This window comes from Scyliorhinus torazame, chromosome 6, assembly GCF_047496885.1.
Source record: "Scyliorhinus torazame isolate Kashiwa2021f chromosome 6, sScyTor2.1, whole genome shotgun sequence".
Lineage (NCBI taxonomy): Eukaryota > Metazoa > Chordata > Chondrichthyes > Carcharhiniformes > Scyliorhinidae > Scyliorhinus > Scyliorhinus torazame.
Window position 1 is genome coordinate 126,956,682 of NC_092712.1, and position 13,690 is coordinate 126,970,371.

The 13,690-nt window shown below is 43.9% G+C and overlaps 1 protein-coding gene across 1 annotated transcript in view; it reads left to right on the forward strand.

Moving 5' to 3' along the window:
• The window catches only part of LOC140425003 (serine/threonine-protein phosphatase 6 regulatory ankyrin repeat subunit A-like), a 128,887-nt gene that overhangs the window by 65,527 nt on the left and 49,670 nt on the right, over nucleotides 1-13,690 (forward strand). The window contains exons 10-13 of the mRNA XM_072508772.1: nucleotides 92-203; nucleotides 3,743-3,769; nucleotides 4,437-4,511; nucleotides 10,532-10,733. Of these exons, the coding sequence (XP_072364873.1) occupies nucleotides 92-203; nucleotides 3,743-3,769; nucleotides 4,437-4,511; nucleotides 10,532-10,733 (416 nt within the window). The remainder of the gene's footprint in view (nucleotides 1-91; nucleotides 204-3,742; nucleotides 3,770-4,436; nucleotides 4,512-10,531; nucleotides 10,734-13,690) is intronic.

Here is a 13,690-nt window from a genome sequence, read left to right on the forward strand (position 1 = left end):
GAAAAACTTAGACTTTTTCAAGGGATGTGTTGGTGTTCATTTAAATTTACTTCAAGTTGCAACTCACAATAGCTTTCTTCACCATACTCAGGTGCCTGGACTATCTGCTCCGAAATGATGCAAATCCTGGAATTCGAGATAAACAGGGTTATAATGCAGTGCACTACGCTGCTGCCTATGGGCATCGTTTATGTCTTGAACTTGTAAGTCTGTTTAACTTGGCTAACTTTAAAATTAAACTAAATGTTTTCAATAGATGTTGCAGAATGAATTAGTGACGTAAGCACCACTTGCTTAGCAATAACCTGTTTACTGGTACTCAGTGTGGATCGCTCAGCCCTAGCCTCATTATTGCATTGGTTCAAACGTGGACCGAAGGGGTGAAGTCCAGAGGTGAGGGGAGAGTGACTGCTCAATGGGAATTGGGGAAAACTCTCCACTGGTTGGAGTCATACCTTTTAAAAGTTTTTTTTCCAATTAAGGGGGCAATTTATCCCCTGCACATCTTTGGATCGTGGGGGTGAAACCATGCAGACTCAGGGAGAATGCGCAAACTCAACACTAACAGTGACCCAGATCCTCGGCACCATACTCTGCACTCTACTCGCTGTACACACATGACTGCGTGGCAAAATTTGGTTCCAACTCCCATCTACAAATTTGCTGACAATACGACCATAGTGGGCCGGATCTCGAATAACGATGAGTCAGAATACAGGAGGGAGATTGAGAACCTAGTGGAGTGGTACAGCGACAACGATCTCGCCCTCAATCCAGCAAAACTAAAGAGCTGGTCATTGACTTCAGGAAGCAAAGTACTGTACATACCCCTGTCAGCACCAACGGGACCGAGGTGGAGATGGTTAGCAGTTTCAAATTCCTAGGGGTGCACATCTCCAAAGATCTGTCCTGGTCCACCCACGTCGACGCTACCACCAAGAAAGCACAAGAGCACCTATACATCCTCAGGAAACTAAGGAAATTTGGCATGTCCACATTAACCCTTACCAACTTTTACAGATGCACCATAGAAAGCATCCCATCTGACTGCATCACAGCCTGGTATGGCAACTGCTCGGACCAGGACCGCAAGAAACGTCAGTGAGTTGTGAACACCGCCCAGTCCATCACACGAACCTGCCTTCCATCCATTGATTCCATCTACACCTCCCGCTGCCTGGGGAATGCGGGCAGCATAATCAAAGACCCCTCCCACCCGGCTTACTCACCCTTCTAACTTTTTCCATCGGGCAGGAGTACAAAAGTCTGAGAACACGCACGAACAGACTCAAAAACAGCTTCTTCCCCACAGTCACCAGACTCCTAAATGACCCCTTTATGGACTGACCTCATTAACACTACACCCTGTATGCTTCATCTGATGCCGGTGCTTGTGTAGTTACATTGTATACCTTGTGTTGCCCTATGTATTTTCTTTTATTCCCTTTTCTTCCCATGTACTTAATGATCTGTTGAGCTGCTTGCAAAAAAATACTTTTCACTGTACCTTGGTACACGTGACAATAAACAAATCCAATCCATGAGGCAGCAGTGCTAACCATTGTGCCACCGTGCCGCACCATGGTTGTAGTCATACCTAACACGAAGGAAGATGACTGTGGTTGATGGAAGGTCAATCGTCTCAGTTCCAGGATATCACTGTACGAGTTCCCCTGTGTAGTGTCTTATCTGCTTCACCAATGACCTTCCTTCCATCATAAACTCAGAAGTGGGGATGTTCACTGATGATTGCACAACGTTCAGTGCATTATGTGACGACTCGTATTCCAAAGCAGTCCAGGTCCAAATGCAGCAAGAACTGGACAATATGCAGGCTTGGACTGACAACTGGCAAATAACATTTGCGCCACGCAAGTGCCAGGCAATGACCATCTCCACCAAGCGACAATCTGACCTTCGCCCCTTGACTTTCAATGACATTACCATTGTTAAATCCCCCACTATTAACATCCTGGAGGTTACCATCGACCAGAAACTGACTAACCATATAATTATCGTGGCTACAAGAGCAGGTAAGAGGCTAGGAATCCTGTGGTGAGTAACTCCCCCTCCTGACTCTCCAAAGCCAACCACCGTCAACAAGGCTCAAGTCAGGCGTGTGATAGAATACTCGCCACTTGCCTGGAGGGGTGCAGCTCCAACAACATTCAAGAACCTTGAGACCATCCAGGACACAGCAGCCTGCTTGATTACTATCTCGTCCATAAACACTCATTTATTCCACCACTTAATACACTGTGATAGCAGTGTGTACCATCTACAAAATGCACTGCAGGAACTTGCCATGCCTCCTTGGACAGCACCTTCCAAACCCATGACCACAAACATTTAGAAGGACATGGGTAGCAGGCACATGGGAAAACCACCACCTGGAGGTTCCTCTCCAAGAATACACATTCTGATTTGAAATTATATCACTGTTCCCTTCACTGTCACTGGGTCAAAATCCTGGAACACAGACGACAGTGGTTCAAGAAGGCAGCTCACCACCACCATCTCGAAGGCAGTTCAGAATGAGCAATAAATTCTGGCCTAACCAGTGATGTCCACATCCCATGAATCAATAAAAGAAGTAATTTTGGAAGTAACGATTGGTTAAGTCCCATATAACCTTTTGCTGTGGAACAACCTTGATTTGAATATTTGTATGTGGACTTCAGTATGATCCCACCACCAAAAATATCACATCAGGCTTTAACGAATAAAAAAATGTTTGTTATTTACATTCCCAAAGCTCTTCACAGCCAATGGATTACTATGAAGTGTAGTCACCACAGCAAATGCAGTAAATAAATGGATGAATGATTAGATAATCCATCTTTTGGTGATGTTGGTTGAGGGAGGGATGTTAGTCAAGATACCAGAAGAATACTTTGTTGTTTTCAAATATGTGATTTTTTTTTTTTTGTACATGAATAAAAAACTGGGATTTTAATTCAAAGTCACATCCAGAGATGTGCCATTCCCGTGGTGGCACACTGGCTGGGATTCTCCATTCTGGGGACTATGTGATGTTCTCCCGCAGGAGGTAAATTAGAACTGATTTGCGCCCCTAGGAGTGCAAATCAGGAAGCAATTCAGTACCCTTCGCCGTGCAGACTTATGCATGGCGAGGAATACAAGGGACATCACCCCCAAGACCTGCTGGATTGAGGGACATCTCCCCAAGACCCCCATGGTATGGCTTTTCTAGAAAAACGGAGAGAGATGTTCTCCCTCTCACCTTCTGAACCAATTGCTTCTAGCATAGCTGTGAGAGCTGCTTTCCCTCTCACTAGTATCCAACTGCAATCAAATTAGCTAAACTAATTACAATCTACCTTACAGGGCCCCAGTTGCTATGAAACCACTGCTGGTGTATTTATTCTCACATCATAGCTCTCTTTAAGCATAGTAGAAACACAATTGAAACTTAACGAACTCCCACACATACAAAACACCTTTGTCCAGCATGAATCTAACTATAGGTTTTACCCTACCAGGCAGAGAAACATTAAATTCAACACACTTAAAACTGTACCCTATTTCTAATGTTTACCAATACAAATCTAATTACCTTAATTTTTTCCCTTTGTTTTTCTAACAGTATGTACATTGGAGTTAAAGAATTGCTCATGTAGCTACTTGATTACTTTTAGTTTTTATTGTGGGATGGGAGGGTGTTGCTTATAACTTTTAAACTTTGCCATTTAATAATTTGTTTTATTTTTAACTTCTCCAGATTGCAAATGAAACTCCTCTAGATGTAGTAAGTCATTACATTCATTTTGTATCTTGTGCCCTAATGGTTTATCATTTAATATGCCATTGCCTTTAATACATAGATGTAAGATTGTGACAATTATGTATTCAGTTGTGTACATTTAAAATCCAACATTAATTGCTCCCCTATTTCGGTTCTATTTTACTTTTGAATACATGAGTCAGTTCAATCTTTTATATTTGCAGGACAGGAAAGCTCTAAAGGCTTAGATTGCATATATATCAACGGTTACAATATTTGTTTAATTTGCATCAGTATCCCCATCATGACGAGAAACTGCATGGAAAGGCATTGCTTACAAAAATGTGTTGAGTTAATGTGTACAGTTTTATTTGATTTTGCCTCATTTACTGACAACCCTGCAGAAAGGTGAGAAAAGACCATATGCAAAATTATTAGGCCAGTCTGAAAAAAGGATTTCTTATACTCTTCAATAGCCCTCGGTGACAAAAATTTAGCCACCTTGGAATTTATAATCTCCATGGCTTTTCAGTCTCCCTTGGTTAGGTCACTTGTGTTATGAGGTTTTATATTAGCTCTGGGTTGACATTTTCCTATCTTAAGATTGAATACATGCTGCCATGTCCTGGAACTTTAGTCAGATGTGTTTTTTGACGTAATTATTTTTAAAGTATCTTATCTATTTTATTAGCTGATGGAAACTTCAGGTACAGACATGCTGAATGATTCTGATAACAAGGCGCCCATCAGTCCTTTGCATTTGGCTGTAAGTAGAAAATACTTCTATAAATGCTTGATGTGTATCTGGACTGTGTACAAACATTCTAGTCAGACTGCTTAGCTAGTTACTCATGTCTAGCAATAGGTTGTAACCGTTATGTGATTTGGGGTATTTTTAATCTCTACTACTGCTGTTTTCTTATCATAGATCCATTGAGCATAATGCAATTTTATGTGTTTTTTGAAAATGCATTTTTTTCAAATTTTTTTGACTCTGGTGGTTTTCATAGTGGCACGAGGTTTATTCTGTTCAATGTGGAAGAAAGGTTAGAAACATAGAAAATAGGAGCAGTGAGCCTGCTGGGCCATCAACATGATTATGACTGATGACATTCTAGATTGCTGGTTTTAAGCCTAATTATAGAATCCCAACAGTGTAGAAGGAGGCCATTCGGCCCATCGAGTGCTCTGACTCTCCGAAAGAACACCCTACCTAGGCTCAATCCCCCATCCTATCCCCTTAACCCCACCTAATCATTGGACACTATGGGGCAATTATATCATGTCCCATCCACCTATTCTGGTCATCTTTGGACTGTGGAAGGAAACCGGAGGAAACCCACACAGACACGAGGAGAATATGCAAACTCCACACAGTCACCCAAGGTCAGATTCGAATCCGGTCCCTGGTGCTGAGAGGCAGCGATGCTAACCACTATGCTACCATGCCGCCCACACCACCATATTCCCGTGCTCTCCCTGTATCCCTAGATGGTTTAGAGTCTAGAAATCTATCTCATTCCTCCTTAAATATATTCAGTATCTTGGCCACCACTGCCTTCTGTGGTAGAGAAATTCACAGGTTCACCACCCTCTGAGTGAAGAGGTTTCTTCTGTCTTCAGTCCTAAATGGCCTACCCTGTATCCTGAGACTGACCTCTTCTAGAGCCCTCTCCCCTTCACCCCCCCCCCCTCCCTCCCTCAGCCAGAGGGAACATGAACCCTGCATCTAGTCTGTTGAATCCTGTCAGAATTTTATGTTTTACTTCCAGTGGCAGAGATGAGCTGATAAGGTCGCACACAAGGTAGTTCCTGTTTGGAGGCTTTGGATTTGGCCATTTCTGCCCGGTTAATGGCAGTTTTGTTGGAGATTGTGCAAAATAAGTGGTAAAGCAGAAGTGGGGGGGAAGAGCTAGGAATGGAATTGGGATGGGGGATTTGGAGTGCAATTATGCACAGGATGAGTGCGATGTCAGACTGTGCGAGGATGAGCCTGGTCCAGTTGAAAGTGGTGCATTGGGCCCATGTGAGGCAGGCTCTATTGAGCAGGTTCTTTCCAGAGGTAGAGGATAAATGCAAGAGATGTGGAGGGGGGCCGGGAAACATGTCAAGATGTATGTTTCGGTAATGTCCGAGATTTGTGAGTTTTGGAGCCCAATTTTTGAAGCACCATTGGAGGTCTTGGGGATGAAGATGTCATGACCGCTGGTGGTGATCTAGAGTGTCGGAGCTGCCAGAGCTACTGGAGGGGAGAAGAGCCGAAGTTGTGGCCTTCAACACTCTGATTGCCTAGTGGCGGATTTACTGGGGTGGAGGTTGATGGAGTCACCGAGGGTGGCGGCGTGCTTGGGGGATGTGGTGGAGTGCCTGAAGGTAGAAAAAAATTTAGATCACTCTCGGGAGGGTCAGAGAAGATGTTCTTCGTAAGATGGAGGATGTTCTTGTTCCTATTCGAGGACGTGTTTGTCGCCGGGGTGTGTGGGGAATTAAGAGGTCGCTGAGGAGATTGTGGAGGCATTGGTGTTGATCTTTCAGGAATTACTGGAGGCAGGAAGGATCCCAGAGGACTGGAAAGTGGCTACGGTAACACTACTGTTTAAGAAGGGAAGGTGGCAGAAGACGGGAAATTATGGCCGGTTAGTCTGACTTCAGTCATTGGTAAGGTTTTAGAGTCCATTGTTAAAGATGAGATCGCGGAGTACTTGGAAGTGCATGATAAAATAGGACTGAGTCAGCACGGCTTCGTCAAGGGGAGGTCATGTCTGAAAAATCTGTTAGAGTTCTTTGAGGAAGTAACAAGGCCGTTGACAAGGTGCCGCATGGGAGACTGTTAAATTAGTTAATAGCCCATGGTGTTAAGGGTAAGATCCTGGCATGGATAGAGGATTGGTTGACTGTCAGAAGGCAGAGAGTAGGGATAAAGGGGCTTTTTTCAGGATGGCAGCCGGTGACTAGGGATGTGCCTCAGGGGTGGGTGCTGGGACCACAACTTTTCACAATATGCATTAATGATCTGGAGGAAGGAACTGAAGGCACTGTTGCTAAGTTTGCAGATGATACAAAGATCTGTAGAGGGACAGGTAGTATTGAGGAACCAGGTGGGCGGCAGAAGGACTTGGACAGGCTAGGAGAGTGGGCGAAGAAATGGCAGATGGAATACAACGTGAAAAAGTGTGAGGTTATGCACTTTGGAAGGAGAAATGGAGGCATAGACTATTTTCTAAATGGGGAGATGCTTAGGAAATCAGAAGCACAAAGAGACTTGGGAGTCCTTGTTCACGATTCTCTTGAGGTTAACGTGCAAGTTCAGTCGACGGTTGGGAAGGCAAATGCAATGTTAGCATTCATGTCGAGAGGGCTAGGATACAAGACCAGGGATGTACTTCTGAGGCTGTATAAGGCTCTGGTCAGACCCCATTTTGAGTATTGTGAGCAATTATGGACCCCGTGTCCAAGGAAGGATGTTGTGGCCTTGGAAAGGGTCCAGAGGAGATTCACAAGTCTGATTCCTGGAATGAACAGCTTGTCGTATGAGGAACGGTTGAGGACTCTGGATCTGTACTAGTTGGAGTTTAGGATGAGGGGGGATCTTATTGAAACTTTGAGGATACTGCGAGGCCTGGATAGAGTGGATGTGGAGAGGATGTTTCCACTTGTAGGAAAAACTAGAAGCAGAGGACACAATCTCAGACTAAAGGGACGATTCTTTAAAACAGAGATGAGGAGGAATTTCTTCAGCCAGAGGGTGGTGAATCTGTGGAACTCTTTGCCGCAGAAAGCTGTGGAGGCCAAATCACTGAGTGTCTTTAAGACAGAGATGGATAGGTTGTTGATCAATCAGGGGTTATGGGGAGAAGACAGGAGAATGGGGATGAGATAAATATGAACCATGATTGAATGGCGGAGCAGACTTGATGGGCCGAGTGGCCTAATTCTGCTCATGTCTTATGGTCTAAGTGGAGAAAAAAGGGGCAAATTTGTTAAACTGTGTGGATTGTGATATGGTATTGAAAGTTGATGTGTTTTGTGTACTTTGGTTTGGAATAAAAATATTTTCTTTCAAAACAAACAATTTGATACGTTTAAATGAAATACTATTCTGGAGTCGTGCCTGGCACAGCGAAGGTGGTTGCTGGGGTTGGAGGTCAATTATCTCAGTTTCAGGACATCACTGCAGAGTTCCTCAGGGTCTCAGGGTAGTGTCCTAGGCCCAACCATCTTCAACTGCTTCAATGACGTTCCATCATAAGTTCAGAAGTGGGAGTATTCGCTGATGCCTGAACGATATTTAGCACCATTTGTAACTCCTCAGATACTGAAGCAGCCCATCTAAATGTAACATGACCTGGACAATATCCAGGCTTGGGCTGACGAGTATAATTTGTGCCACACAATGACTATCTCCAAAAAGAGATAATCTAATCAACACTCAAGAAGCTGGAAACCATCCAGGCCAAACACCCTGCTTGATTGCTACTCCCTCCACAAACATTCAATCCCTCCACCACCAAAACAGTGGCAGCAATGTACCATCTACAAAGTTCCTGTAGGAACTCATCAAGGTTCCTTAGGCAGCACCTTCCAAACCAAATATCACTACTATCTGGAAGGACAAGGGCGGCATATACCTGGGGATACCCTCCCACCTCGAGGTTCTGCTCCAAGTCACTTACCAACCTGACTTGAAAAGATAATCCGTTCCTTCCCTGTCATTGGGTCAAAATCCTGGAATTCTCTTCCTAACAGAACTGTGGGTGTACCTACACTTCAGGGACTGCAGCGGTTTAAGAAGGCAGCTCACCACCACATTAAGGGGAACCAAGAATGGACAATAAATGCTGGCCTAACCAGTGACATCCACATCCCTTAAATATTTGCTACACTCTCTATGGCAAGTATTTCCTTTCATGGGTAAGGAGACCAAAACTGTTCACAATGCTCCCAAATGTAGTCTCACCAAGGTCCTGTACAACTGCAATTAGACATAGAATCATAGAATTTATCATAGAATTTACAGTGCAGAAGGAGGCCATTCGGCCCATTGAGTCTGCACCAGCTCTTTTGAAAGAGCACCCTACCCAAGCCCACACCTCCACCCTATTCCCATAACCCAGTAACCCCACCCAACACTAAGGGCAGTTTTGGACACTAAGGGCAATTTAGCATGGACAATCAACCTAACCTGCACATCTTTGGACTGTGGGAGGAAACATGAGCACCCGGACGAAACCCACGCACACACTGGGAGAACGTGCAGACTCCGCACAGATAGTGGCCCAAGCCAGGAATCGAACCTGGGACCCTGGAGCTGTGAAGCAATTGTGCTAACCACTATGCTACCGTGCTGCCCTTGCTCTTGTACTCCAGTCCTCTTGCAATGAAGGCCAACATACCATTTGCCTTTGTAACAGCTTTTTCCTACTGAAGTAGATAACTTCACACTTATCCACTTTATACTGCATCCACTTTGTATCTTGTCTAAATTGTCTTGAAGCCCCTTTACATCCTCCTCACTGCTCATACTCCCACCAAGTTTTGTCAGCAGACTTAAAAATATTACATTTGGTTCCTTTATCCAAATCATTCATATATATTGTGAATAGCTGGGGCCCAAGCACTGATCCCTGGGGACTCCACTAGTCACCACCTGTCACTCTGAAAAAGACACCTTTGTTCCTACTCTGTTTCCTGTCTACTAACCAATTCTCAATCCATTCCAGCACTTTACCCACAACCCCATGCTCTTTAATTTTGCACACCAACCTCTTATGTGGCACTTTCTCAAAAGCTTTCTGAAAATTCAAAAACACATCTACTGATTCACCCGTGTCCATTCGGCTAGTTATGTCGTCAAAAGAAAGCTTCAGTAGGTTTGTCAAACACGATTTGACAGCACGGTAGCATTGTGGATAGCACAATTGCTTCACAGCTCCAGGGTCCCAGGTTCGATTCCGGCTTGGGTCACTGTCTGTGTGGAGTCTGCACATCCTCCCCGTGTGTGCGTGGGTTTCCTCCGGGTGCTCCGGTTTCCTCCCACAGTCCAAAGATGTGCAGGTTAGGTGGATTGGCCATGATAAATTGCCCTTAGTGTCCAAAATTGCCCTTAGTGTTGGGTGGGGTTACTGGGTTATGGAGATAGGGTGGAGGTGTTGACCTTGGGTAGGGTGCTCTTTCCAAGAGCCGGTGCAGACTCGATGGGCCGAATGGCCTCCTTCACTGTAAATTCTATGATAATTTATGATTTCCCTTTCATAAATCTGTGTTGACTTTCTCTAATCCCACTGATATTTTCTAAGTGTCCTGTTATCATATCCTTTATAATAGACCAGCATTTTTCCCACTACTGATGTTCGGCTAACCGTTCTGTAATTCCCTGTTTCCTCCCTCCTTTTTTAAAAGTGTGGCTACATTTGCCATCCTCCAATTGACCGGGACTGTTCCAGAATCTACAGAATTTTGGAAGGCGACAAGTTTTGTGATTTTTGTACATTGCTTGTCATTTTAAAGCAATTGTGAAACCCTATGACTTGGCTGATTTAGCTGAATTGCTGTTAATTAAAAGGCAGATGAGTTGAGCTATTTTGTTATTTTTAGGCTATTTTACTGGTTCAGCATTGGAAAATAGCTCTGAAGTTTTAAACATTTTTTAAGGATTGTTTTCTCTCTTTTTAAGTGCAGATTTTGTTTTTTTGACTTTAAAAAAAAAAACAGTTGTACTTTTTTTTGTCTGTTTAAATTATATATTTTTACTTTGAGCAAAATATATTTTATTCTGTCCTTTCGTAGGCATACCATGGGCACCACCAGGCTTTAGAGGTACTGGTACAGTCTCTCTTAGATTTAGATGTGAGAAATAATAATGGACGTACACCATTGGACCTGGCAGCTTTCAAAGGACATGTAGAATGTGTGGACGTGTTAATCAATCAGGGAGCATCCATTCTTGGTAAAGATTTTGTGACTAAAAGAACTCCAATTCATGCTGCAGGTATGTACAAACTTTATTGCTAGGTATTTTTTAAAAATTGAGCAAAACAACCAGATTTTCATCATCATAGAAGTGTTTGTGAAAAGTTTATATTTATGCTATCACGTACAAAGTTACTACAACAGGGAATATATGAATATTAGAACAGCAAAGGCAATTCACATTCACTGCGCTCAATTATTTTAGATCTGGTGCAACCACGTATGTCCTTTATGTACCCTTTACCCATGCAATCTCCCGGGAAGTGAAAAACAAAAAATTGGAGACAGATAACTTGTTGCTAATTTAAGAAAACATCCAGGAAAGTTCCCTTGAACCCTCAAAAGACGAGGCAGTAAGAGACTATAATAATCCATTAATCTTCTTCATCCCAAATAGCTAACAACTTAGTTTCTAAGGTGGAAATGTCCACCATTCAGGAACTTATCAGGTTCCTTTTTAAAGAAATGAAGCAAATCCATAACTAGAGGGACTGATTCTTTGTAGACAAAGCAGCCGATAAATAAAATGTTGCATATAATATCTAACCTAACTCTATGGAATTTATGTACATGTCCTTTATCATTTTAAATACCTCAACCAACCATGTCCCTCGTCAGCCTGCATTTCTCCGACAACTTCAACTTTTGAAATCTGTTCTGTTCATGAAGGCCTCTAAATCTAGTTGTCAAAATCTTCATTTACTTCAAAGCGTCAAAATCCTTCAAACTGATTCCAAACTGGTTGTGATACTCGTGTAGATTTAGCAAGAACGTTGTATTTTGAAAATTGAATTTACTGGATGTGGGTGTCACTGGCTAGACCACCATTTATTGTCCATCCCTAGTTGCCTTTGAGAAGGTGATGGTGAGCTGCTGCCTTGAACCACTGCGGTCCCCGAGTACACCACACTGCTGTTAGGGAGGGAATTCCAGGATTTTAACCCAATGACAGTGAAGGAATGGTGATATATTTCCAAGTCAGGATGGTGAGTGGCTTGGAGGGTGTGGTAACACAACCCCTTAAGGGGGCTCGCCTGGCAAGCCACGTGACCGGCTCTGGGCCAATTACACAGGAGCATGTAAACCCCAGCCGATAGAGAGTTAATGCGAGGTCCAGGGAGCAGGGGCCCAGGCAGTGTGGACCCCAAAGCCAAAGAGATAAGACCCCATCCTATTGTCTCCTGTGCCTGTATATATAACGCAGAATCGCCGAGCAGAAACTTATAGCCAAGTTCCGCACACATGAGTGCGGCCTCAACCGGGACCTATGTTGCATTACATTCATCCCCCACCATCTGGCCTGCGAAATCCTACCAACTGTCCTGGCTTGACACAATTCACACCTCTTTAACCTGGAGTTACCCCATCTCTGGATCTGTAAAGATTTAATCACCTGCTAATGCTCGTATTCCAAGCATTGTCTGGCATCTTTGAATCTGTCTATATATATGTTTCTGGAACATACCTCTTCATTCACCTGAGGAAGGAGCAGTGCTCCAAAAGCTAGTGACATCGAAACAAACCTGTTGGACTTTAACCTGGTGTTGTAAGACTTCTTACTGATCTCACCCCAGTCCAACGCCAGCATCTCCACATCATGTGTATATATAACAGCCTCTGCCTTTCGTTAGTAAACCCTTTTATTACTACTGGAAAAGTCCGGAGTGTTGTCTCAAGCCACCACGGGGGAATTTCCAGATGGTGGTGTTCTAGATGATGATGGTTGTGGGTTTGGAAGGTGCTGTCTCAGGACCCTTGGTGAGTTCCTGCAGTATGTCTTGTAGATGTTACACACAGGTCCACTGTTCGTCGGCGATGGAGGGATTGAATGTTTATGAAATGGGTGGCAATCAAACGGGATGCTTTGTCCTGGATAGTGTTGAGCTTCTTCTTGGAGCTGCACTCATCCAGGTGTTTAGAGACCATTCCATTACCCTCCTGACTTGTGCCTTGTAGATGGTGGGGGACATCAACTTTGGGACATTAGGAGGTGAGTTACTCACCATAGGATTCCTAGTCTTTGACCTTTGGCCACAGTATTTATAAGGTTAGTCCAGTTCAGTATCTGGTCAGTGGTAACCCCCAGGCTGTTGATAGTGGGGGATTCTGTGATTGTAGTGCCTTTGAATGTCAAGTGGTGGTAGTTAGATCCTGTGTTGTTGGAGATCGTCATTGCCTGGGCCTTGTGTGGTGAATGTTGTTTGCCACTTGCCAGCCCAAGTCTGGGTATTGTCTGGGTCTTGCTGCATTTGGATATGCACTGCTTCATTATCTGTTTACACACGAATGGTACTGAATATTGTGCAGTCATCAACCAACATCCCCACATCTGACCATATGATGGAAGGAAGGTCACTGATGAAGTAGCTGAAGATGATTGTGCCTAGGACACTACTCTGAGGAACTCCTGCAGTGATGTCCTGGAGCTGAGATGAATGACCTCCAACCAGCACAACCACCTTCCTTTGTGCCAGGTGTGACTCCAACCAGCAGAGGGTTTTCACCCTCATTCCCATTGAATCCAGTTTTACTAGGGCTCCTTAATGCCACACTCGTTCAAATGCTGCCTTAATGTCAAGGGCAGTCACTCTCCCCTCACCTCTGGAGTTCAGCTCTTTTGTCCATGTTTGAACCAGGACCGTAATGTGGTCAGGAGCTGAGTGACTGGCAGAACCCAAACTAGGCGTCAGTGAGCACAGTATTGTTGAGTAATTGCCACTTTATAGCACAATCGATCATGCCTTTCATCACTTTACTAATGATGGAGAGTAGACTGAGTAGAGTAATTAGCTGGGTTGTATTCTGCTTTTTGTGTAACGAACATGTCTGGGCGATTTCCCACATTGCCGGGTAGATTTCAGTGTTTTAATTGTACTGGAACAGCTTGGCTAGGGGCACAGCAAGTTCTGGAGTACAAATCTTCAGTACTATTGGCCAGAATATTGTCAGGGCCCAAAGCCTTCGCAGTATTCAGTG